The 26,740-nt window shown below is 37.5% G+C and overlaps 3 protein-coding genes across 4 annotated transcripts; 2 read left to right on the top strand and 1 right to left on the bottom strand.

The window, feature by feature from the left end:
* Nucleotides 1–157: 157 nt before the first annotated feature.
* Nucleotides 158–1,682, bottom strand: cebpb (CCAAT enhancer binding protein beta). Its single transcript, XM_067394918.1, has one exon. It carries the CDS (start codon nucleotides 1,468–1,470, stop codon nucleotides 631–633), a length of 840 nt encoding a protein of 279 aa, XP_067251019.1. The 5' UTR covers nucleotides 1,471–1,682; the 3' UTR covers nucleotides 158–630.
* A 2,963-nt stretch (nucleotides 1,683–4,645) lies between these two features.
* peds1 (plasmanylethanolamine desaturase 1) lies at nucleotides 4,646–14,182 on the top strand. 2 transcript variants are annotated; one of them, XM_067394919.1, is made up of 6 exons: nucleotides 4,646–5,305; nucleotides 8,348–8,467; nucleotides 8,744–8,835; nucleotides 9,353–9,497; nucleotides 9,596–9,808; nucleotides 11,159–14,182. In XM_067394919.1, exons 1-6 carry the CDS (start codon nucleotides 5,170–5,172, stop codon nucleotides 11,278–11,280), a joined length of 828 nt encoding a protein of 275 aa, XP_067251020.1. In that variant the 5' UTR covers nucleotides 4,646–5,169; the 3' UTR covers nucleotides 11,281–14,182. The 2 variants fall into 2 exon arrangements, with proteins under 2 accessions (XP_067251020.1, XP_067251021.1); XM_067394920.1 differs by lacking the exon at nucleotides 4,646–5,305 and adding an exon at nucleotides 7,077–7,390.
* Nucleotides 14,183–17,773: 3,591 nt separating this feature from the next.
* Nucleotides 17,774–22,537, top strand: slc52a3-1 (solute carrier family 52 member 3-1). The gene is made up of 4 exons (XM_067393766.1): nucleotides 17,774–17,967; nucleotides 19,161–20,325; nucleotides 21,400–21,523; nucleotides 22,072–22,537. Exons 2-4 carry the CDS (start codon nucleotides 19,310–19,312, stop codon nucleotides 22,282–22,284), a joined length of 1,353 nt encoding a protein of 450 aa, XP_067249867.1. The 5' UTR covers nucleotides 17,774–17,967; nucleotides 19,161–19,309; the 3' UTR covers nucleotides 22,285–22,537.
* The last annotated feature ends 4,203 nt before the right edge of the window (nucleotides 22,538–26,740 follow it).

Raw genomic sequence — 26,740 nt, 5'->3', positions numbered from 1 at the left:
CAGAGTTTCAAATGTATATTTCCTTATAAAAAGAGACTATTAAAGCTAAAGTGAAAGCATACCCTGCATAATGGAAACTGAATCTCAGCAGCTGTGGGTGGGTGGTGTGTGCTAATATGTTTTTGACAGCAGTAATAAAATGCGTTTAGACACAGGATTTCAGTACAGTAAAAATCATTTAATTCAATAAAATAGTATATAGCAGAAGACCAGTTGTACCTTTATCATCTTTATAAGACTACTTCACTGCGTTTCCAATACTGTTACAATGAGTTGCATCATACCTCTGCAGTACAACTCTTCCCATGACAACCACTGCCCCAGATATGGCGAAAGGAATTTAAATAACAGAATATTAAACAGTAAATATCTCACTTTAGAACCCGTACAAAAATACTTTACAGACGAAATACATGACAGGGTTTCCAGGTTACCAGAGTTATACCGAGCACACGGTGGGATATTGCGCAATCCAGGCGCACAGTCCACTTTCATGTTTTTTTTCTTCTCTCGGTTGTAAACGCATTGAACGAGCGCTCGCCCGTTTTTCTATCAATCGCAGAAAACTTTTGTTGTAAATTCTGCACTCTTTAAAGTCACTGACAGTCATTAAGCACCGCTGGAGTCTCGTCAGCACTGGCCGGTGGCGGAGAGCAGGTTCCGCAGCGTCGCCAGCTCGCGCGACAGCTGCTCCACGCGCTTCTGTAACCGGTCGTTCTCGGCCGCGAGCTCGAGCACTTTGTGCTGCGTCTCCAGGTTGCGCATTTTGGCTTTGTCTCTGCTTTTGCGGACGGCGAGATTGTTCCTCTCGCGCCTTTGTCTGTACTCGTCGCTGTCCTTTTCCAGCCTCTTCTTGCCTTTGCCGCCAGAGGCCATTTTGCCGCCTGACTGAGGTGATCTTCCCTTACCTGGCGGCGCAGGTGTACCTGGCGGGCTCGAGCAGGAGGAGGACGCGGTAGAAATGTTTCCCAGGCTGCCGCTCGGAGCGTACTGCAGATACGAGCGCATGTCAAAGTTCCCGGAACCATCCATTGGCGGCTCTTCGTGTCGCCAGTTACTTTTGGCAAAACTGCCCAGAAAGTCTGGGCTGAACACGGCGTCTATGCGCGTCTCCTGTAGCTCCGGATACGCCAGCTGGTTATTCGGGTCCCGCTCGGTCAGCGAGATATAGTTCTTGTAGTTCTGTAACGCTGCTGCTCGCTTGCTCTTGTTTTCCTCGGAGAGAAAGTCGCTGTAGATTCCCAGTGCGCGGTGCCGGGCTTCGTCTTGGCTGGCCAGATGCTGGTACTGGGACGAAGAGTCCAAATAGATGCTGAAGTCTATGGCTTTCTCGTGCTCAGAAATATCATGAAGCTTCGTCATGGAGCCGTTAGTAGGCTGTTTGCATATACCGTCGTTGACCGGACTGCTGCTGGCGTTAGTGCTGTGGAAAGCGAGGTAGTCCCCCTCGTAAAAACCGGCCACTTCCATGGATCTTAACACCCGCCGGATTGCGGCAGGAAGGAGATCAGGGTTTCGCCGCCCCTGATAACTTCGCAAGTGTCACTTACGGCAGCGCAGAATTCAAGCGAAGATTCGAGTGTCTTCCGAAAGCAGAAATAACTAGATGACTTGTGTCTAGTTAAGTGGGTGATAGGTTGCCTGCCCAGCGATCGCTGGAGAGCTCGAGTCAGTTCCCATGCCTCGGATTGGGGTGTATATAGGGGTGTGAGAGGGGGCGGCGATTCTCTGTTGGGTATGTGACGCGTTTTTCTGGTTTGACCGCAGACGCAGTCAGAACTCAAAACTAGGGGTCTGTGAGCACACGAGTGAATAACAATAGAAAATAAACACGGCATAAACAGATACGAATGTGCTGAGCTTTAGGCTTTTTTAAGGAACAAGTTTAATCTTCTACCAACGGATCAATTTTGATCTAGTTTAGAATCAGAATCAGATTTCTTGCCAAGCATGCGTACACACAAGAAATATGTCTCGGTGAAGCTTACAGTATAGAAAGGCTACGATTTATTAATAAATAAATAAATAAATAAATAAATGAAGACTTAAGATGCAAAAGCCTCTAAGTGTCAATAGAAATTGTCTTCTAAAATGTGCATTTTTATCAAGCTTGTATGTTTATGTTCAGTTATTTCACTTTAATGGTAATGAAAATGACCTATTAATTGCCACTAAAGTGAAACCTACAACATACGAGCTTAATAAAAATGCTCATTTTAGAAGAAAATTTCATCTGAAGTCTTCATATAAACCACTTGTAAATAAGTATAGGGTCTGATTAATGCTATTCAAGAAAATTAAATAAGGAACAATGTACATTATCTTTTTATTATTTTGTTTAAAGTGCATTTCTTTTTAGATTTGCATTTATTTCATTCATTTATTTACCCGTGTGTTCTACAGAACTCTACAGACAGAACACTTAAGTAAACTAATAAAATAAATAGAGTAAAGCTATGTAGGAAACAGGTTTCGCAGGAGCAGTCAGTTAGACTCTTGTATGGTGACCGGTCATTGTTCAGCAATATTTAAAACTTGACCAAGTCAAAATAATGTCTTCTAGAACAGCATTTCTCAAAGCCAGTCTTCGAGACCCACTTCCTAAAATGTTTTAGATGTTTCCCAGTTCAAGAAGCTGATGAGTTGAATCAGGTGTTTTAATTAGTGAGACATCTAAAACATTCATGGTGGGGCTGGAGTTGAGAAACACAGTTCTAGAGAACCGTGTAGCGTCCTATTGATTTTTTTTATGTTACTACATAAAAACACTAAAAGCATTTTTTTTAAATTATCAATTCATTAAGTGACATTCTTAGGGTTGAAGATATATATATATATAGTCCCTGACATAACACAACAAAAATACATTTCTAGGGCTGTGCAGTGAGACTGTGAACAAAATGTTACTATATCACAACGCTTCTTGAACGCTCTCTTGACCAGTCAGGACCAGAAGTATTCATTTTCTAACTCCATTTAAAGGTCTGTGGTTTTCTATCGACTTCACCAGGCCTGTCATCCTGCAATATTATCACTCACACATTAAAGTTATTTAATCAGGTTTATTCACATTGATTTATATCATATATCATATCATCACTGTCTAACCCTCAGTTCTCTCAGCAGTAATTTTAATCTCAATTTGATAATCATAGACAGTCATAGTCAGAGGCAGCAGGCGTTGGCTGCTGCAATAAACTCGTTTATGTTCCTTCAGTGATGTGGTTACTCTGCCATCTGGTGGTAGGTAAAGGATTCACTACAAGAGCGGGATATATTAATTTCATCACTGTCCTCTAGAAGCAGACAGCTTTCTCAATATTCCCTTATTCTGTGTCTGAACATTCCCCTGGATCCCATATCATAGTGCAACATGTTGCAAGAACTGACTCATTAAGCTCCAGCACTTTGTACTACATTTCATTTCCAACAGTGTATTTATTAGTTATTTTATTGTCATTTAATATATTATTTATTTATTGTCATTATATCATATTTTATTTTACACATTCCATTACTTTTTATAAGGCATCAGCGATGCAAATCCTACATCAAAACATATCCTTCTGGGACCCAGAAATAGACTTTTGTCCTCTGTAGTGGACATTATATGTTAGTGATTTTCTCTGACAGCAAACATGTCATATTTATGTCTGGATGTCCTGTAAAGAGCACATTCAGGGCTTTTCAGAGATACCAAATTTTTAGAGGTTTCACCATGACAACAACAACTTCTTGGTCTTTAAATTTGACTGAAAATGAAAATTAGCACTCCTATGATGATATTTTTAAATTATGATTAATTTTCAAATTGTTATAAATTAACATCGCAGGAAACTGTTATGGGGTTTCTAATCAAAATATGACTTTCTGTTATGAAACAGGACATTGATTTCATACATGTCCACTGAGGACACCAGGACCAAGATTATCAGGCATTTTTAGTGATAGGGAAAGAAATTATATATCAATATTCCTATTCATTATTAGATATTATTATGAAAATGTTGTCAATTATTACTCCCATTATTTTTTTCATTACATGTTGCTCCAAGTAATAATAATATGCAAATTAGATACATTGTATTGAATGGGAAAATCCATGTAGGCCTATGACTATTTTAGCCACATATTGCATAAAGTAAAGGGTATATCGATTAATTCCATTATATCTTTCATAACATAGTTGAGAATCATCTTTACACAAAGTTTGGATAAAAATAATCCTGAAGCCTATAAATTAATTGGTAATTAAAAAAAATAAATAAAAAAATCCCTTTGTTTTTGCCTATACATGTAATTTCATGCCAACTTAGTCCTGCTGGTGTTCACTAGGCCTACTGAGCACAAAGCATAACTTATGAATACTAAATATTTTTCAAAAATGTTATTTTAAAATTTGTTTCTTATGCTCTAAACAATGTAATGATGTGAAAAAATACTACATTTAAAAAAACAACAAAAAAAACAACAACTTTTTTTCCTGGGTCTCAGGAGGATATTTCTGTATTGAGATTTTGGCCTGTCCTTTATTAGAGGTCTTGACTTTCTTGAAATTTAAAATCATACATGAATGCCAGGCCATAACTGAAACAATCTACTGAACTGGGGTTCATTTCATTGTACTAAATACTATTTTTAATTGTAAACTAATATCCATGTCCCTGCCATTTCCTTTTGTGTTCCACAGAAGAAAAAGGTGTCATTCGGGTTAGGAACAACAACAAAAGTGTGACTTAAAAGTGACAGAACTTATTATTTGGAAGAAATATTTTTTTATTTTGGAAGTCCAACTTCGTATTTCGCTTCTACTCCTTTGATTCATTAAAAAACCGTAATTTTCTTTTTATTAAAATAATGAAAATGAATATTTAGATAATACACTAAAACTACCAGGATCCATACCAACCACAAATGTACATAAAAAAATTAATCACCGTCAGTATAGCCTCTTTTCTGATTGGTTGCATCCGGGTGGGGTCAGGACATTCTTGCTTTCCAATTGGCGGTCACGTTTGCTTTGAGAACGTCGTCTAATTTCTGACTGGCTCAATGCTGCAGCGGGACGAATGCAATTGGTGGAGGGAGGAAACGCGGAACAGGGCGCACAGAGGCGTGGAGTTGAGGATGCGGAATTAACGCATCCGCTGCGCCCGAACCGGACTGAATATGGCGAGCACCGAGAGCAAAAGTGGGTCTTCGGAAAACTTTCACACACCCGAGCCAAGGGGATCGGATCAGCCGGGCGCGAGATGGGGTCCACAGCATGCAGGTGCTCGAGAGCTCGCGGAGTTATACTCGCCAGGTGAGAATTTAAACCGGGTTTTACATTTCCCGTCGGCGCCGGTATCCGCCTGCCTCTGCCTCTCACACCGGGGATAGAACGGACTGCCAGCCACGAGTTTGTCCTAGACAGCACTGGACAGCACGGCCACGAAGCTGTAGCATTCGCCTCGGAGTCTACAGTAGTCGGGTTCGAAAGTGCGCGTAGCAGAGCGCGTGCATGTTCAGTCTGGGGTCTCTAAACATATAGTGTAGCATATAGCGATGGATTAATGAGTGGTGTTTATGTGGCAGGGAGTTTGAATGAGCGCAACGCCCAAACGGTGATGTCAGTCATCATACGAGTCTGTGCTAAATTTGACCAAAATAGGTTATTAATCATATCTGGTGTCCTGATCTATCTCTTATGGTCCCAAGGGATGTGATTCTGTGCCAGAAATAGTTGTGGTGCTGACAGGAGATATCTTTGATTTCATGCTTACACAGATTAAAAACACGTAACGTTAGTCACTACATTTTTTCTAGTTAAAAAAGTTGTACACATGAACGGCACTTTTGAGAAATAAAATTAACGCGTACAAACTAGAAAAAGCAGTTTTTTTTTTCCTACAGGGAGCGGGTCGCCCCTTCATGGGTGCTGCTAATATTGACATCACATGACTAGTAGTTGCCATGCAACGGGCCGCTTTAATATCTAAAACAATACTATTTTTCATTTAGCACATGCAGACAGTGTTTATTTGTTTACAAAGCATAAACATAAAAGCTAATGTGAATAAAACAAGCTAATATAATGTCAAACACAACATAACAACAGAGACTATTTTAAAGGTGCAGGCAAAAAAGGCCCATAGATTCATTCAGAGCAGTTGTGAAAGCGAGGCTGTGAGGGATAGACTTCAGTGACATCCTACATAACTTATACTTTTCCAAAGCTCATGTTGTCTGGAGTTTTTGTCTACTGAAATTTCTTATAAAGATGTTTTTGGCAGTGTTTTGTCAGCAGAACAATCCAAAAACACATTAAATAATAGTACAACTCACTAAAGAGATGTATCTCTTTCCCTCACAGCTTTGTTTTTATTCCCATTAAAGTGCCCCTGAAATCAAAATTTAAGTGTTTTAGCTTTTAGAATGAATATGTTAGACTTACGGTTATGAACAAACTTCGTTTCGGCCTGATTTTGTTCGAAATGACGTCGCATCAGTTTGTTCTTTGATTTAGTTTGAAGTATACCGGGGTCTTTAGATTAGAAGGAAACTGAGGTTTTACAGAGTCTAATGGCTCTGCGGTCTGTAACATAAATGAATTGGCTATTTAAAAAATCGCCCTGTCTTCCTGTTTCAGTTGAAATTACGTCAACATTGAATAATGCTGCGCGTTCCAACACTCTTCAGTGCGCCTTTAATAATCCAATCTGGTGCTGATGTGAATAAGGTCAAAAGTATAGCTATAAAGCACAGCTCACACAGAAGTCAGCTTTAAACCAAGTTGCTTTCTATCTGTAAATACTGAATTCTCATGATCAGCTTGAACCCTTTGCGAAATCTGCATGGGGAAATCTTTCACCCCCACACAACATTTCCTATCACAGGGATTCCTTTTGAAATGGCTGCATTTCACACGCAAATATCACAGAGCAACGATAAATGTAACCGTGCCATACATGACAGCATAGTTAGAACGCAAAAAAAGATAAACAAACATCTTTGATGTGAAGCAACAGCAGTTAGTAAACAAACTTCATGCATTCAATTTCAAGCTAAAAAGTATCAGTACAAAGTCCAAAACCACTGGTACTATTGAATATCGAATAAGAGGCATCTCAGTGTAAACAGAAACTTATTGAGTGCACCTTTAAGGTCAGTTTTGGGTTGACTCTCTGTTTTTATATCAATAGGAAAAAAGTAATTCATAGAATTAGCACAACAGAGTCTCACAAAACCAGCAGGCCACAATAGTCGATTAGTTTGTGTGCAGTAAATCCTAACGTACCGCAGAAGGAGGATCTCCATCAGTACCAGCAGGGAACAGTGGACATTGTGTGGAGGATAAATGCTGCATATAAACACAAAAACAGAACAGGAGCGGAAACAAAACAGCACAGTAAGCACTAAGCCGACCAGTGTGAGGGTGTGGTAGGTGTGACAGGTGTGAGTATGCTGAAGTTGGTGTGGGCGGGGTGCTGCGGTTCAATGTTAAATCAAGCTGGACCGATGGGGGTTTCTGGGTAGCATGAGATTCAGTGCCTCTCTTAACTTCACATCAGTGTCCTCTGATTGCATTGTCCTGTTTACAGTCACTTTGGTGATTCAAGGAGTGTTGAGGCTCTTTGTTTCGGTATCAGATTAACTCAGAATGAATCAGTCACCTTGGAAAAAACAGCAGTATTTCTAGAATCCGTCAGCTGTGGTGTCTGTGGTGTGAATCATGTTCTTTGGTCACATATTTTCTGCAAAGTCGTTCTGCACTGAATTCAGGGCAAAGGTGAATTTGCCCTCGGCACACAATTGTAGCTGTGCAAAGAAACAATGCGACTTTGTAAGCTGTTGTGCTGCATGGCTGATTGATTGAATTTTTTTTTTTATGTACAGCAAACAAGTCGGTACTTCAGTAAAGTTACTTCACTGCGACACTGTATATATAATTATTTCAATTATATTAAAATAATATATTATTTGAAAAAAATATATATATAGTTTTTATTAAAGATGTTTTGATCCGATATTTGTTACAAAAGTGCATGTCATTGTGTTACAGTATTATATATGAAATGAACCAGTTCATCATAATGACAGTATAATTTCTCCTATATTGGTTGGTGGATTAATGCACAAAATGGCAATGTGTGTCTCTACATTCTGTAGAATCTTTGGATGAATTGTACTCATCACATCAGCGAGATCAGCTTATTGTTCTTACAGTCTGTTAAATAATACATTATGTTGCAGTTCTTATTAAAGTTTTATTTACTCACTAAAGCCAATTTTACTTTGCTGTTATTTTTGGACCCTGCTGACTAAAGACTGCTATTTAAAAGGTTTCGACTCTGTCTCTTCACAGGAAAAAGATGTCAGGAATGGATCAGTGTGCTTCTTTGCTTTACCCTCATGGCCTTCAACTTCTGTTACCTGGTAACATACTTCCACCTGGGACACACCTGGTACATCCTCCTGGGCATCGGTTGGTACAACAAACAGACCCACACAAACACCTCAGTGTTTAATAAAGTAGTGGTAGACACGACAAAGAAGTTGCAAAGTAAACTTGGAGATTCTCAGTATTCAAGAATGCTAGTAGCTGCCAGATATTTTTCTCTTTGTGTCCAATATAACTAGCAACTACCAAAAAACAGCTTTTTAAGGGGAACTGAAAGCCATTTTGGTTAATAATAGGGTTTAGAGATTGATTTTATGTTCAAATTCTGCTGTATGTGTGTGTGTGTGTGTGTGTGTGAAGTGGCAGGGATCCTCACAGCAGACTTTGCCTCTGGTCTGGTCCATTGGGGTGCTGACACATGGGGTTCAGTGGATCTGCCCATCGTTGGGAAGGTACAGGAGTGAAACACCCTTTTTTCCTGTTATTAAGTGTAATAATTATAATAAAATACTTTGCGAACAATTAGGCATTGAACCATCATAAGTAGATTTTTAGATTTAATATTTTTGTTTTTACTTTAAACATCTTTTAAGCCCAATTCACACCGCACTGACAGACACCGTCCAATGATGACAGTCACCAGATTACAGTATGTCACTTCTCAGACATTAACCTGATTCACACTTCTCAGACATTCACCTTAGTTTTAATTGTAGGAGAAAATTAGTTAATTTTAGTCTTGTTTTTTGCACTATTTTCAACTTCCGGGTTTAGAAGAAGCCGCCTCACCTAATTATTCACGACAGCACACATTGATTTCCCATGAGAAATGACTACTGCTAAAACAGGGGTTTTCATTACCCTTTAAAGAAAATATGAATCTCAGGAAAATATTCTCAAATAGTAAATTGTACTAGCATAATTACTTCACCTAAATAATGAACTTTTCCTGTGTTTTTTCACTCCCAGGCCTTCATTCGTCCATTTCGAGAGCACCACATTGATCCAACAGCTATAACGCGCCATGATTTCATTGAGACAAATGGTGATAACTGTATGTTGACTATCATCCCTCTTGCTAACATGGCCGCAAACTTCTTGATGCTCTCACCAGGTAAGACATCAGGCATATTATCTGTCCAACACAGAGACAAATGATAAACCACATTCATTTCTGACTCAGTGTCTCCTATTGTGCTGTTCTCTCTTCAGGGGAGATCTATCGAAACTACCCATGGTACTGTTACGTCTTTGCTTTAGCCATTTTTGTCACACTGACCAATCAGATCCACAAATGGTCGCACACATATTTTGGGCTCCCACGCTGGGTGATGCTTCTTCAGGACTGTTACATCATTTTACCAAGGAAACACCACAGAGTTCACCACGTTTCACCTCATGAAACCTACTTCTGCATTACCACAGGTACACTCGCCCACAATACACACGTTTGGAAAGTTTAAAAGAACAGCATTGATTCGAAATAGAAATGTTTTGTAATGTGTATTAATAATAATAAAAAAAGTAATTCAAAATGCAATGCATACATACAATAACAAAGGCATGTGGTGCAACTAATATGCAGCAGGAAAAAAGACCCGTATGAGTGTAATGCTACCCCAAAACCTAAAGATATTTATCAATAAATAATCTATAATTTTTGTTAAAAAATACTTTATACGAGCTAGACAGACGCACGACTTAATGCTCCTACCACAGACAGCCAGATTTCTAGTTTTTAAGACTCTTAAAGATATTCAGCTGACTAAGTAGTCTCCGAGTTTAACCATGGTCACAAAGAGTACTGCTTTGTCATGGCAAATTAAAGAACCACAAAGAATAATAAAACTGAGGAAACTCCCGACGGTAAAAAAGCTAGCGCTAAGCTAGTGAGTGCTGTTAGCCTGAACAACAAAGAGGTTAATGAGGTAATAAAGGCTCTTGCTGACATGAAAATCTTTTTCTCTACCAAATTCGAAGGTGTCCTGGATGCTATTCAAGAGGTAAAAAATGACTTTTCCGAATATGGTGGCTAAATATCAGAAGCGGAGCACCGAATTAGCGTGAAACTGAAGATAATGTTGAAAGGTTACAAAACTGTGAATTTGGTATTTTATTTATATAGCACCATTTAATACAATGTTGGTTGTCCAAAGTGCTTGACAGTCCCAAAAAAAGAGAAAAAAAAAAAACCCCAGATAAAACAGTATAAACAAACCTATAAGCTTAGAGAAAACATACACACAATAAACATCACTCTCCATCATTAGAACTTGTAGTCAGAGATGAGCAAATGTAATTTTAACATGGTTTTAAACACAGGTAAAGATTTGAAGGATCTAATAGCGACAGGGAGATCGTTCCACAATTTAGTGGATGTTCTGGAAAGTCAAATAGCAATGCTCAGCTCGGCTTTGGATTACTTAGAGAATCGCACCATCGCTGCAATCTCTGTTTAGTCAACCTTCCTGAAAAAGTGAAGGGGAAAAATGCTGCAAATATACTTTTTACATTTAAAAGTGTATTTAAAAACTTAAAAATAATGATTAAGATGTTTACACTCACTTAAGGTGTAATGAAACATGTGAAATGTTATTTTTTACATTTAAACTTTTCTTAAATGATATAATAGATTTTCCAAAACCATATGAAAGAACGTTTTCATGTTTTAAACTAGATTGTTTAAAGATTTTTAATTTTATTTAACGTCGACACTAAATTATATACAAATTATACAGTTACATGTCATTGACCTGAATGTGTTTGTATGCGCAGGCTGGTTGAACTATCCTCTAGAGAAACTGGGATTCTGGAGAAACCTGGAAGATCTGATCCAGAGCCTGACAGGAGAGAAACCCAGATCAGATGACCTCAGATGGGCCCAGAAAACCAAGTAATCTTCCTCTGCCATCGACCCACTTCCCCTACCTCAGACCTGCTTATAGGAGAACAGTCTTTTTTTTTTTCTCCATCTACTTGTCCTCCCTCAGACAGAACAAGAGGAATGGCAAGATATCAAAGCCCAAATAAGAAAGCCATCAATTCTTAGCAAAAGTTGAGAGAAATGGGGTTGACAAAGCAATTGAAAGCAATATCCCACCCTGCTCACTCTAAAGACCCGAACATCCAAATCCTTGTTGAAAACTTGAGACTTTTGTGAAATGTTTAAAACTCTTCAAAGTGCAAAAAAAAACACAACACATAAATTGTCAATACTTGAACAAGTGGGCTAGTTTTTGGACACCTTCTCATCTTTCAGCTGCTCAATTTTTTGCTGAATAGCTTGGACTGGCCTCTGCACTTTTGGGTTTGGCTTTTGGGACTGATATCTCTTGCTCTCACCCTTCATTTGTTTGGGGTTAAAGTGCAGTAAACTCAAGGCATTTTGGCTCATTCACCACAGAGGGCTGAAAACCTGTGTCTTCATCTGTTGCTTGAGTCTGAACGGACGGAGCAGCATCATATGCAGTCTTACTTCAGTACGCCTTAAAAGATGAATCGCAAGAAACTTGATTTGCTTGGCCTCATCCTTACATTCATCTTTTCACTATTAACACTTTCTTTTGAAGCACATTTGCAAATTTAGAGGTGCTGAAAGCAGTCGGCTCTTGGCCAAGAGGTGTATATAAGAAGTATTTCCACGTAGGTCAATATTTAGGTTAATAATGTCTCTGTGTGAATAAGCAATGGTGTCTTCGCAAATATCAAAACTCATGAGACACTCAGAATAGGCCTCATAGGTTTCTATTTTTATTTTGAAATAACTTAATCATAGTGTAGGTTGGTGTGAGCTTGACCCGCTGACTGACATAAACTTAAACTTACACTCCATTGCTTGGGTTTTAGGTCTGTATACATTGTTACTTAACAGTTTAATGTTCAACTTAACACTAGCATGTTAAATGACACAACTCGTAGTTCTTATTTAATAATAATTTGAAATGTTAAAGGTGGTAACAGCATGATGAAAATGACAGAATCAACATCTAGCTGTCTAGTGACTTAAAACTACTACTAACTGCTTATTTAAGGAGCGTTATATACATTTTCTATTATAAAGCTGCAATGACAATGGACTAGAAAAAGATTTATTTACTTGACTTTATATTAAAATAAAGTAGTCATATTTTTAATTATTAGAAATATTAAAGTTAATCTTTCACTAATAGAAGAAAACTATGCTTTGCTTTGAAAAATGAGTGTTGCTACTTAAGCTATGTAGATTAGACAGCGTTTATCATGTCGTCTTATAAGAGTGAGGAAAATGAAGAAGTCATGAACAATTTAACATTTTATATCACATACAACATAATTGTGATCATTTTTTGTTGTGCCAATTAGTTTAATAATTTTTTAACACATTAACTGTTACACCCTGTTTGCACAAATGATTATCAGTGAAAATATTTCTGATCTTCAGCCCTTCAAAACTTAAAAGGTCAACCTAAATGAGTTATAGATTAGAAGTTTAATGCTTGTGTGCATTTTCATGCCAAAACCTTGTTACTGTCAGCAGGAATGTGGCAGTTGTTGTGTTTAATAGGTCAGTGTGGTGATAGTACATGTTTAAGATAGGTCAATGCTATAGAAGGTCAGAGAAGATGTTTTAAAGAACAAATTCATTTGTCCAATATGTAAAACTGTTACAATGGAGTCGGCCAGAACTGTAAAAAAACATATATAAGGTGTTCTGAGCTGATTCATAATGTGTCATGTCTTGTGTTATGTCTTATTTCCCTCCTTTTTATGAATTCAGGAAGATTTGTTAGTGGAATATTGTAGTATTTTTGAAAGTCAACTAATATCTTATATATTTCTATGCTGATACGAGATGCCAAACTTATTTTTGCTCAGCTAATAGATCTGTTGTGGTGTGTTCAGTCGGTGTTTATTTGAAGAGGACACTCCAGTAGTGATTTATGCTGTACAGGGAACTGAAGCTTAAACCAATTATTTTGATTTTGTAAAATGTTACATTTGTCATTGGAGTTCACTTAATTTTGTATTTTTGGTTTCCAATGAGTTTTTATTATGATACATTTTCTCCTACATTCTACAATGTGGAGTATCTTAACATATCTCATTTTTTTTTTTTTTTGGTAATATACTGATCATGAAGGATTTCACCAGCTGTAACATTTCTGAGCTTATTTCCTATTGATTTCAAATGGTGGGAGAGGTGAGGTGGAGCAGCTTGTGATTGTGATGTGTTGATGCAGTGAAGACTTCTGTGCTTATATAAACCCACAGAAATTTAGGAATTTGTTTAAGAAATGTTACTAGATTGGTGTGCAATGTGTAAAGGAGATTGCTATTGTGGTAATATGGTGATTGTATTATTGAACATGCAAGATTAGAGTGTTAAAGACCATTACTCTTTTGAGGCTCCTTGCTTTCCATGCACAGTGCAACAGTTTGTAGCTGTGAGTAGACTGAATTAATCACATGTACTTGCTCAAAAATATCATATTGTCCTTCAGAAAACAAAGCAAAGCCAATCCCTTATTCACTGGGGTCATTTGATTGATGACCTTTGGCATTCACACTTGTTACTGAATGTTTGTTCTTACTGATTTATTGGGAGAAGCCTTTTAAAACGCTATCTCAAGTGATTTTGCAATTCACCTCAATGTCTCACATTTAGTAAGTATGTTAGGACGGCTACTTGTTGAAAACTAAAAAAATAACGCCTTAATGCCTTTTTTGTTTTTTTGAAAACTTTTATGTCATTTAAGTTCATATTTATAATGAAATTAATAAAGAACTGGAAAGACTTGTGGCCTGATTTGTGTTTTTTATTCTGCTTATTTTGGGTCATTGAATACATTTATTTCTGAGTGCAGCACATCTCATTCACAGGGCTGTTGGAAGGGAGTTAAGGGGTTTAACAAACATTATAACTCAAGGACATTTTCATTCAACTTTAACTTGCCCCTCAATGCTAAATAACATTTGCATTCAACAACCCAAACACATTTTGGGTAATAATCATCCAAAAACATTTATTTGGAAAACTAAACACATGACACATTTCTTTTTGTTTTTTTTTTCTTTTACCTTTTACCTTCATTCCAAAGTTCATTCACTCATTTGTTTCTCTCTCTCTCTCTCTCTCTCTCTCATATACACGTTACAATGCTTGTTATGGCATAAATAAATAAATAGAGGTGGTTAACACCAGAACAGATTGCAACACTTCATAATGATACATGAAACATTGTTATCAGATTACTTATAATGATTTATATTTAGATCATGGACTGCGATCATGATCTTATTTCTAAATGACAATGATTCCACTATGTCTATTAAATCTTTTGAAATTACAATCACACCGGAATATTTAAACCTGCTTTTGCTGGATTCTGAATTTTGTTCTTATTTTAAAGGCACTTCTCATGCAGTGTGCAAGTTCTGCAAACCACTTGAGGTATGCTCCTCAAGAATCCCCCATTTTTTGCTACATTCTGCCATCCATGATTTAGATTATAGAAATAATTTTATTGTGCGGAATCACTCCCTGCAAAGTATCACAAAGTTGTTGTTTTTTGTGTGTGTTCAATAACAGAAGTTGTAGTTCTATTTCATAACTTAAAAATTTAAAGATTTTGACAATATTGATAAACGGATAAAGAAAATTAACTTCCTAAAAAAAAATTTATTAATAATTTAAACATTACAGTTTTTTGTCTCTTGCTCACCAAGGCCTGATGCCTTTATTTAATGTGTAAAGGGTACACTATATTTCCAAAGGTGCGTTCCATTCGACTGTAAGTGGACTACGAAGTGGACTTCACAGGGTATTTCGCCATATTAAGTGAGAGTCCATTCCGAAGGGAGCGAACATGTTCAGTTCGAAGGGCACTGCGAACGGCATAGGGAATAAGGGAACATCGATACATCACTCCACAGGAAGTAGAGAGGTAAAATTACCCAACTGTCACTGCGCACTGGGGTCACCAGTCAGAACTACGATGGAGCAAAGCCGTTGAAAGAGTTTTTAAAGGTCTCTCCGGTGGAGGAATTTACGCATGCATTTTGTGTATTCATAAATTTTGTTAGGCTTATACAAACAAGAGTATGAATGGTTATGGCGATGAGTGTATTTGCATATTTTATTGTATGAATATGCATGACAACGTAAAAGTGTTGAAAAGCAGCTGAGGCTCTGTCATTTTTTTACTTTACTTTACTATTTTACTTTATTTACCTCAGAGGTGTTTACTATGCGGCTGTGTGTGGAAAAGAAATCGCACGAAATGAGACCCAGACCATGGATTAAGAATACATTTACAGTTAACCAAATGAGAATTTATTTTCATATGGCATGACAGTTACAGCTTAAAATCTGTTAAGAGTCAATTTTAAATTTGAAAGTAAATTATAATATATTTATGTTATATCATAATCTGAGCGACACCGCCATTGACTTTCTTTGATGATGTTTGGAGGGCATTTCAAATGAGTGATTATTGTCAGCGAATTCCACTTCAACAGATATATCGTGCTCAGGGAGTAGGGAGCAGTGAACACTGCGTAGGGACCCTGTCGAATGGAACGCAGCTCAAAAGTATTGGGACACCCCTCCAAATCATTGGATTCAGGTGTTCCAATCACTTCCATGGCCACAGGTGTATAAAATCAAGCACTTAGGCATACAGACTGCTTCTACAAACATTTGTGAAAGAATGGGTTGCTCTTAGGAGCTCAGTGAATTCAAGTGTGGTACCGTGATAGGTTGCCACCTGTGCAATAAGTCCATTCGTGAAATTTTCTCACTAATAAATATTCCACGGTCAACTGTTAGTGGTATTAACAATTGGGAACAACAGCAACTCAGCCACGAAAAGTGGTAGGCCATGTAAAATTACAGAGCGGGGTCAGCGCATTCTGAGGCGCACAGTGCGCAGAAGTCGCCAACTTTCTGCAGTCAATAGCTAGAGACCTCCAAACTTCGTGTGGCCTTCAGATTAGCTCAAGAACAGTGCATAGAGAGCTTCATGGAATGAGTTTCCATGGCCGAACAACTGCATCCAAGCTTAACATCAGCTAGTGCAATGCAAACTGTCGGATGCAGTGGTGTAAAACACGCCGTCACTGGACTCTAAAGCAGTGGAGACGTGTTCTCTGGAGTGACAAATCACATTTCTCTGTCTGGCGATCCGATGGACGAGTCTGGGTTTGTCAGTTGCCAGGAGAACAGCACTTGCCTGACTGCATTGTGCCAAGTGTAAAGTTTGGTGGAGGGGGATTATGGTGTGGGGTTGTTTTTCAGAGGTTAGGCTTGGCCCCTTAGTTCCAGTGAAAGGAACTCTTAATGCTTCAGCATACCAAGACATTTTGGACAATTTCATGCATCCAACTTTGTCGGAACAGTTTGAAGATGGCCCCTTCCTGTTCCAACATGACTGCGCACCAGTACACAAATCAAGGTCCATAAAGACATGGATGAGCGAGTTTGGTGTGGAGGAACTTGACTGGCCTGCACAGTCCTGACCTCAACCCGAAAGAACACCTTTGGGATGAATTAGAGCGGAAACTGCGAGCCAGGCCTCGCCAACATCAGTGCCTGACCTCACAAATGCGCTTCTAGAAGAATGGTAAAAATTCCCATAAACACACTCCTAAACCTTGTGGAAAGCCTTCCCAGAAGAGTTGAGGCTGTTATAGCTGCAAAGGGTGGGCCAACTCCATATTAAACCTAACAGATTAAGAATGGTATGTCATTAAAGTTCATGTGCATGTACAGGCAGACGTCCCAAAACTTTTGGCAATATAGTGTATAATAAATCTTTCTCTTTTTTTTTTAGGTACAAGTTCCAAACCTAACAGAAGCTGTTAATTAGTAATGGGGGTTGTACATGTAGGTTACACCATATAATGCTGCACTTATACTGTGTGCTGTGCCTGAATGAGCTTTGGGTTGTGATGTTTTGTAATTAGTTAACTTGTATACCTTTTATATTTTATACCTGCTATCAAAGAGAGTATAAAATAAACAGCACCTAAGTCAAATTTTATGTTTTGTAAAAACTTTTAACTGTCCTGTTATAAGTGTTCAAATATTATGTGAATTGAAGTCTCTTTGCTCTACATTTAGTTTTCTTGATGAAAGATATGATTGTTGAATAGGGTCAAAGTACATGACGCAAAAGAGTGAAGGATATTCTGTTCACGATTAAATGATCGTGATATATCTCAGGGACTCAACAGGCCTATGAGTCCAAATTTTACCGCTCACTGAACTGTAGATGCACACTTTGATGCCAATGCTAAGTTATGCAGAAGAACAGGACTAGCTAAAATGTCAATTTGTTGCAGTCTGTCATGTGACAGGAGAGTAATGCACTTTATTAGAGCGGGATGACCTTCATGAAAGAGGCAGACCCACCCACACTCATACGCTGAGGTTAAAAACCACACTGTGAACATCTTTAGACGGAGTGGAGAAGTTAACCGGTAACAACAGGACACCGGATTGCTGAATGAATGTCGTTTCTATGACTTACCTGTTCATAAAGCAAACTAATGTCTGTGCCAGATGGACGAGCATGTTCAGTCTGGCTCATTGTCTCAGCAGTAGTGTGAGTACTGAATTTGTTTAATGAGATAGCACATTAATCAGTCTTTTGTCCAGAGTTACAGGTATCGGATGTTTGCTTAAGTTGAAATGTTGACTGAAAGTTTTTTTAACATGTCGCTTTTTTTTAATATCATGTTGGATATTACATTTATGCAAATCTGGTTGTCTTTAAATATACTGACAAGTTCAAGTTAATTTGAACTTTTATCATTAAGTCTTTGGTTGTGTAAAAAAACAAAAAACAAAACAAAACAAAAAACCTAAAATGGACCACCTGGATCCAGCAAACAGAATTAACAAGAATTAACAATTCATATTTGAATTTGGAATGTTTACAGTTGTTTTTTACTTTTTACAATTAACAAGCCACATTAATACAGCAATTCACATTTTATTGTTGATTGTTGTAATGACTGTTTATAATCGTTTTATTGCTGTGTTGCACTTGTACTTTGTATTGCATGCAACATGCTGTATGCTTAAAGTTTGATGTGTATATATATATATATATATCTTTATATATATATATATATATATATATATATATATATATAAAAGACTGTAATTTAAAAGTTTGGAATTAGTACGTTTTTTTTATTATTATTATTATTTTTTAATTATTTTATTATTTACTTTTTTTATTAGCAAGAATGTATTAAAATGATAAAAAGTGACAGTAAAAAATATACTGTTACAAAAAAAAATTGTATTTCAAATAAATGCTGTTCTTTTGAACTTTGTTCACAGTGTATTACGGCTTGCACAAAGATATTATGCCGCACTCCTTTTTTCAACATTGATAAATGTTTCTTGAGCAACAAATCAGCATATTAGAATGATTTCTGAATGATCATGTGACATTGAAGAAGTAATGATGCTGAAAATTCAGCTTTGTCATCGCAGGAATACATTATGCTTTAAAATACTGTATTACTGTTTTTACTGCACTTTTTTTAATATAAATGCAGCCTTGGTGAACATAAAAGACTTCTTTCAAAAACATTAAAAATATCTTACTGACCCTCAAATTTTGAACAGGTGAATATATATAGTCTTTTAAAATATTAATTCCCATGGGTTCTGCAATGGTTCCTCTGTCAGGGATGTCATATCATGCTGTCACATTATGTTGTCACATCAATTGCTAATACTGGAGGATTTCTTTATATTTCTCTCTTCTGATTCTCTCTGAAGGTAATCTGATGTCTTGGCAAGAAGAGAAGACATCAAACCACAGCCCAACTGCAGTGGAGTCACACACAATACAATACCGAAGAGTCACACAGTTGTCTGACATCAGATATTTCTGTAACTACCCATTTGCCCTTTGATAGACATTCACTATGCCTCTGCACATCCATGTCTTGGCGTGTGCTTTCGGTCTGGGCTCCTGGGTGTCCATTAATGGCTTGTGGGTGGAACTTCCTCTGATAGTCAATGTTCTGCCAGAGGGCTGGGACTTGCCATCGTACCTCACAGTCATCATTCAGCTTGCCAACTTCGGGCCTTTGCTGGTGACCCTGGCGCACAAATTCTGTCCTGGAAGACTACGTGAAAATCTAGTAATCTATGCTGTTTTGTCAATTGGTGTTGTAGCCTGTGTCCTACTGGCTGTGTTTTGGAGGAACACCACCATGTTCCTCGGGCAACCGCGCAGCACGGCATTTTTCATCCTTACGTTTTTTCTCGCTCTAGTCGATTGCACTTCATCTGTCACCTTCCTGCCATTCATGATGCAACTTCCAGCCAAATATATCACCACATACTTTATTGGAGAAGGTCTGAGCGGTCTGGTTCCAGGTCTGGTGGCACTGGCGCAAGGGGTTGGGATGTCAAAATGTGTCAATGTGTCACATGTGTTGGATAACATCACAGACTCTGAACCTCCAAACTTCACTGTGGAGACGCAGTACCTCCCTCCCAATTTCTCCACTGAGATCTTCTTCTCTTTTCTAGCCGTAATGACAGCAATAAGCCTGGGTGCTTTCATCATATTAAACCGTCTGCCTCGCACCTTTGAACTGTCCACTGAAAATCTTGTTCCGGACTCAGATGCCGTCGCAACGGTCTGCAGCGGTTTTGAGGGCCCTGTGGACCACAATCCAAAGACAAACAGTGAAGAAGAAGAGGAAAAGAAGCAGATCAAAGTCCTGTTTCCTAAACCACTGCACTCCGGCTATCAGCTGGCTTTCATCTATTTTATGGTGGTGTGGGTGAATGGTGCGACGAACGGACTGCTGCCCTCAGTGCAGACTTTCTCCTGTATGCCTTATGGAAATATGGCCTATCACCTGTCAGCCGCTCTGTCGGCGGTAGCCAATCCAGTGGCGTGCATTATTGCCATGTTTTTCCCTAAACGGTATATATCTCTACTTTTAATTACAATCTAGTCATATTTATTTATTACCATTTTATTACGGTTTTGCATATATTTTGTGTTCTATTAAAGGATTAGTTCACTTTAAAATAAAAATTACCCCATGATTTACTCAACCTCAAGCCATCCTAGGTGTATGACTTTAAGACAAATACAATCGGAGTTATATTAATAATCACCCTGATGCTCTGGGGGGTTAATAAAGGCCTTCTGAAGCGAAGCGATGCATTTGTATATAAAAAAAATATCCATATTTAACACATTATAAAATAAAATAACTACCGCCAGACTGCCTTCCATATTCAACTTACGGCAAGAGGCATTACACTTTCTTTGTCTGTCGGAAGCGAGTTATTTTACTTTATAACATGTTAAATATGGATATTTTTCTTACACAAATGCATCGCTTCGCTTCAGAAGGCATGTACTCCTTTCTTTTTTGAGTTTCAAATAGGTGGTTTCTGTACACTGCCAATATAAAGCTTTGGAGCATCAGGGTGATTATTAATATAACTCATATACACCTAGAATGGCTTGAGGGTGAGTAACCCATGGGGTAATTTTCATTTTAAAGTGAACTAATCCTTTAAGTTGATAAAATTGTTTTAAAGATATATTCAAGGTTATATTCTCATCTGAGGCCTGCTGTTGATTACCACAAAACAACATCCCTAAGTGTGTAAAATGAATGAAAAACATGGAATAATACACTTAGAATCAAAGTGTTAGATCACTTTTTTATATATATATATATATATATAAAGTAAAAACATAACTTTAAAAAATATTAAAACTGAAGAAAATGAAAGAATTTTAAAATAATTTTTTATATGAAAAATGCAATAATTTTATAACAATAAAATATTTGTATATACTTTATCTTATATATACATATTATTTTATATTATATAGGCTTATAAAATGTGTTTTTATTTTGAACCGAGGGAGGAGTCTACCTAATTTTCTGTATTTAAATCACAATTTATTTTAAAGCAAATTTTAAGAAAGGTTCATAATAGCAGTTTGAGTAACAGTGGGTACATTATTCTCCTCCAGTTCATTAGTGTTTCTGGGCGTCCTGTGTTTGCTGGGGTCTGCATTTGGAGGCTACAATATGGCCATGGCTGCCATGAGTCCCTGCCCATTGCTCCAAGATACACCTCTAGGGGACGCTATTATAGTAAGTTTCCTTTTAGTGTATTCAGCCCATTTCTAGAATATTCTGTCTGAATGTTTAGCTATAAATGAATCTATTGTAAATGTTAAAGATCAGTGTAATTGGTTCAGCAAAACAGTTTTGTTTTTTAGGCTACAAATAAAACAAATGTGAAACAGTCATGGCTAATACAGGATAAATGAAGGAAAAAATCAATAACCTCTCAAAAAAGTAACATTCTGAATAATAATGAAACCTAGTGAACATCACCAATGGTTAGAGCGTGGGGTAATGCTTAAATGTCCAGAATAGAAAAATCCAGACTCATGTGACCTAGTTTCAAAGTCAAGAATTTGCGTCACTAGTTGTGCAATTCCGGCTTATTAAATGTTGGCTGAGGTCAGACATACTAGTGCTTTAACACCTCAGCATAATTACCCTGATAACTGACCACTCCAGATGTCCACAGTCACAGACATGACAGGCTCTCTATATTAATGAACTTATATTAAACTGACAAGCATCTGACGACCTATATGTCACTCTTTTTTGTGTGTTCCAATTTATTTCAGGTTTTGTCATGGATTTTCTTTACTGGTCTGCTGTCCTATGTGAAGGTGATGGTGGGTGTGATTCTGAGGGACCGGAGTCACAGTGCCCTCGTGTGGTGTGGAGCAGCAGTGCAGGCAGGATCTTTGTTGGGCTCCATCATTATGTTTCCCTTGGTTAACATCTATCACCTCTTCCAGTCGGGGGACATTTGCAACACCAAATGCCCATTATAATAAGAGTTTAATAAGACTAACAGGGGAATTAACTACTTCTACAACTCACTTTCACATCATAGCTGAGCTGAGCTAATAATGGTGACATAATGAACTAACATTTGGCACTTCCTTGCTCTTCTGTTTCGTTTTCACATTAATGTAACATTTGTACATTTTTTATATTATTGAGGATTATTATTTATGATGTTGTGAGTTTTTGATGTCTGGAAACATCCACAAGTGTTTCTGAATCATTTGAGGATTACTGGTATTTGTCGTTTCACAAAATCTGATGATTGTGTTATTAAATAATTTTGTATTATAAATGCTGTCTCAAGCTGGTATTAATTGAATGTTTTGGGTTAAATTAATGTTTTTAAACAAGTTACGCTCCTCAGCTAAATGCTCTTTACGTCAATGACCAAATATAATAATTCTGACTCGTTCCCTCAATAATTCCCTCATTCTGTAAAAACAAATCGCTCACGATGGAAGGCTATTTTGTCAAAACTATATGCATTTTAACATTTATCAATACAATGTATTGCCCCATAGAATACTAATAAGTGCATTGCAGACACAACTTGAGGAATAAGTCAAAGAGAGGGAAAGTCAAAATAATGTACAACATTATAAACATTTAAACATGTTGTGACACGTATGTCATCGCTAGATGGCGCTCATTTGCTGGATATTTTGCTGATGCTACTGCTCTTTGCAAGGTTTCAGAGTAAACTTTTGATTGATAGTAGCCCAAAAAATGTAAATTAATGTTAAATTAATAATAATAATAAAAAATTCAAGCTAAATACTAGTGATGTTGCATTCGATACTGAAGTTTGATTCCCCAAAAACGTGCTCTATGACCTCCGAAGCTTCGTTCATCTGAGAACCACATGACTGCTTTAGTATCTGGTTCATAACAAGCAAGTTTTCCTAACTCTAAAACATTGTTCTTTTTTGTTTGTTTTTACAATAAATACCATAATTTATGTATGAAGCCCAATTAACGATGAAATAACAATTGAAGCCAGGACTGAAACATAACAGACAGATCATGGGTTTTACTTATGCATTTGTTTCATCATTTGAATTATTTTAGTGCTAATGGACAGACACAAATTAACCACTACAACAGTGGCTTATATATATATATATATATATATATATATATATATATATATATATATATATATATATATATATATATATATATATATATATATATATATATATAATAGAATAAAATAAAAACATTTAATAAAATGTAAAAATAAATAAATAAAAAATAATGGGACACAGCAGTTTGGTAGGTTTTATTCATTTTGACCACCAGATGGCCATAATGTAAACAGCATTGAAAAGCTTTGAGTAATGAACCTTTTTAAGATAAAGTTGAGAGAAAAGCCTCGGGTTTTTGCAAAGCTTTGTTTATCCTTCACTACCAAATACTTGTGATCTAGTGGAAACTTTTATTGAGTTTATCCCGAGCAACTTGCAGAGATGTCTCACTGTAATAACCTGGGATTCAATGTCTTGCTCAAGGGCACAAATTGTGATCTCAATAAATCCTCAGTTCTTGAGTTGCACATTTTGGAATCAATCTGGCAACTTCTGAGCTAGCAGTCTAGATTCTGAAACCAGTAGACTTCAACCACCCACATTAATGTCTGAGTCAACCGACTGCTATTATATTTATGCCAATAAGTGTGCCTTACCATTTGTGCAAACCTAAAACTACTTTTGCCAGTGACAACATTTGATTTAACATCCCCACAGAGAAAAAAACAACAACAAAATCCAACAATGCAAATCAGCCCAAGAGCACAAATGTACTCTGAGAAATCAACCAAAGCCTGACCTTTGGCTGTTGTAGGTTATACAGTTAAATCTCCTGCTAAGCCAGAGTCCGGACAGGTGATCAACTGACAGAAATGGTTAACTGATGAGGAGAGACAAAAAATGAGCAGTATAATAACACTTGTCCTGAGGGATTCAAAAGACAGACAAAGAGAGACACGGAGAGCAAAGGACAGAGTGGTGTCAGCTGCTGACCCTGATTCTTGGGCACTCAGGAATGCTTGACTGATCCTAACGGGGTGTAAAAAGCCCAAATTACCCCCTACGCAAAGCCTGGGGGTCAGAGGTCATGAGATCATGCAGATGCCACCTCCTCACTGTAGTCAGCATCTTGATCTCCACAAAGAAACATCCGAGGATCATATGGGTCTGTTTGTAGGACTGTTTAAATATTGACAATACAAAACATTCATATAATACAGACTATAATCTATAAATACTTAAATGTCAACTTTAATATTAATAACAAACAATCTGGATTGTTTTTTATCCAGTTCCTGCAGTGAGTATGAAGGAAAACCACTGATTCACACTGTTCAAACACTCACTGACTCACTTTACGAGCTGAAGACGGTCATAAACCACTTTTCTGTGCTGGTTTATCCACTTAAGGGCCCAATTGTTCAGCTGTGAAAAATGGGGTAGAAATAGCCGAGTGCCAGGATAATTAGTTCAATTTCTTGGATCTATGTCTTTCTGTCTCTCTCGCTGTCCCTTTGTGCTTCTATGGTATTGACATGCAAAGTGTTTGCTGAGGAGAGTGTATGATTCTCTGGCTGAGTGTCAGATGGTCTTTCACTCTCCCAGCTGGTCCAAGAGCGTGTAGCCACCTGGTTTCCTTCTTTTCGGTCACGTGAGACCTGCAGAGGGTTGAGGGCTCTTTAAAAATCACTGCTGCGAGTTCCATCTGCTCTGGACCAAACTTCAACAACATCAACATGCCCTTAAGTCTCCTATCCGATCAGCCGAGACTCGGCTTGCCGAAACATGCTGCGTCTGAACAGAAAACTGAAACTCTGATGTTCTCCAGCTCAGTGAATGAGAGAACATGGGATGGAAGGAGGGGAAGACAATGACAAGGCTTTCTTCATCACTCTACATAAGGACACACTGACCTTGATGGGTTTTGTTATTTTGAATTAGAAGTAATTCATTGTAGTGTAAAGTGGGAGGAAATAGTAAATATTGGTAGTTAGAATTTGCTTCACACTCTAAAAAATCTGTGAAAAAACTAAACAAATTTACACCGTAAAATACAGTTTTCAATTGAAACAGTAATATACTGTAAAAACAATGCATTCTGGGTAATATTATTTGTTGTTTTCGAGAAATTAACCTATGCTGTGTCCGAAATAGTCTACTGTTGAGTAGGTACTACATTCGAATTTTGAAAAAGTATGTTCAACGAATTCGTGTAGTATGAATGAAATCCGGACGTACAACATCTGCCATGTTGTTACTGTCACATGACCTACCAGTGTCAGTTACATCCCTTCAACTCCATTCACAAATCCTCTCGCATGGCCTCATGGGATAGTAAAGTGTCCATCGTATTCGCACTTCAGAATCTCGCTGTAAGTAGTAAGACATCCAGGTACTTTTCGCCTACTGTTTTAGCTGACATACTACTCTGTTCGCATACTGTTTTTCGCATACTACATAGAAGTAAATATTACATTTCGGACGCAGAGCTATGGTCTACTTTCTCGAAAACTACAAATATTACCCAGAATGCATTGTTTTTACAGTATATTACAATGCATTCTGTATATTACCAAAATAATGTCGAGTTAATAATCAGTAAGAGTTCATAATCAGTTCAGACCTGCAATGTTTGAGTGGTGACCCATTAGTTGAGAAACACTCATTTTCAGTTCCTGTCCGAAGTTAATGCAATTATGTAAAACTATACTTTCCCTGGCATTCAAAACATTTGAGTTCAAATGTTACAAAATCCATCATTATGAAACACTGGAATTGTAGCATGATGCCTTCTTAGTTCTTCTTAGTGCTTCTGCATCTTCCTCTGCAGCCGAATCAGTTGTTTGGTCTTCTGCGCTCAGCTGTTTAAGCATCATAGCGTGACCATTGATGACATTTAAATAAACTGCGCTCTATGTCATTCACACTGTCTGGCAGATGTAAATGTTTCCTCCCTTTTATCGTACCGGAGAGGTTCAGCTAGGGTCAGCTAAGACCCTTGGGAACCTTTAGTTGCTGAGGGTGTGTGTTGGGACATATGGGCACCATTTAGGATGTGAAACACTGTGAGGAAGTGAGAGGCTGTTAGTCTGTTGTAGTGACTTCATTATTGCTCACTTATGGTTGAATGTATCTGGGGTCTGCTGCGGTCAGTAAATTTTTGAGGTCAATAAATCTTTGTTTGACGTACATTGTTTGAGGATATCCTCAACAGACTTTTCTGGGGGGTTTCAAGATTATTCATTGTTAAAAAATAAAGGAGATTTAATAAGATGCAAGAGATAAATAATACTGTCTGCAGTTTTGTCAATTCGCTGTTTATATTCCTCATCCGTAGCTTCATGTCTCAATGGAGGATTAGATCTAAGAAATTCCCCTCCAGGATACCTGAATGCTAATTAAAACTGTGTTA

Source organism: Chanodichthys erythropterus, chromosome 9 (genome assembly GCF_024489055.1).
Source record: "Chanodichthys erythropterus isolate Z2021 chromosome 9, ASM2448905v1, whole genome shotgun sequence".
NCBI lineage: Eukaryota > Metazoa > Chordata > Actinopteri > Cypriniformes > Xenocyprididae > Chanodichthys > Chanodichthys erythropterus.
Note: the sequence above shows the minus strand (reverse complement) of the source record. Positions and strands in the feature narration are given on the sequence as shown.

Coding starts and splice junctions, on each gene's coding strand:
- cebpb (XM_067394918.1), bottom strand. CDS start 1,470: ATGGAAGTGGCCGGTTTTTACGAGGGGGACTACCTCGCTTTCCACAGC.
- slc52a3-1 (XM_067393766.1), top strand. CDS start 19,310: ATGCCTCTGCACATCCATGTCTTGGCGTGTGCTTTCGGTCTGGGCTCC. Junction 20,326..21,399: donor GCCATGTTTTTCCCTAAACG/GTATATATCTCT, acceptor ATTCTCCTCCAG/TTCATTAGTGTTTCTGGGCG. Junction 21,524..22,071: donor CTCTAGGGGACGCTATTATA/GTAAGTTTCCTT, acceptor AATTTATTTCAG/GTTTTGTCATGGATTTTCTT.
- peds1 (XM_067394919.1), top strand. CDS start 5,170: ATGGCGAGCACCGAGAGCAAAAGTGGGTCTTCGGAAAACTTTCACACA. Junction 9,498..9,595: donor CTTCTTGATGCTCTCACCAG/GTAAGACATCAG, acceptor TTCTCTCTTCAG/GGGAGATCTATCGAAACTAC. Junction 9,809..11,158: donor CTACTTCTGCATTACCACAG/GTACACTCGCCC, acceptor TTGTATGCGCAG/GCTGGTTGAACTATCCTCTA.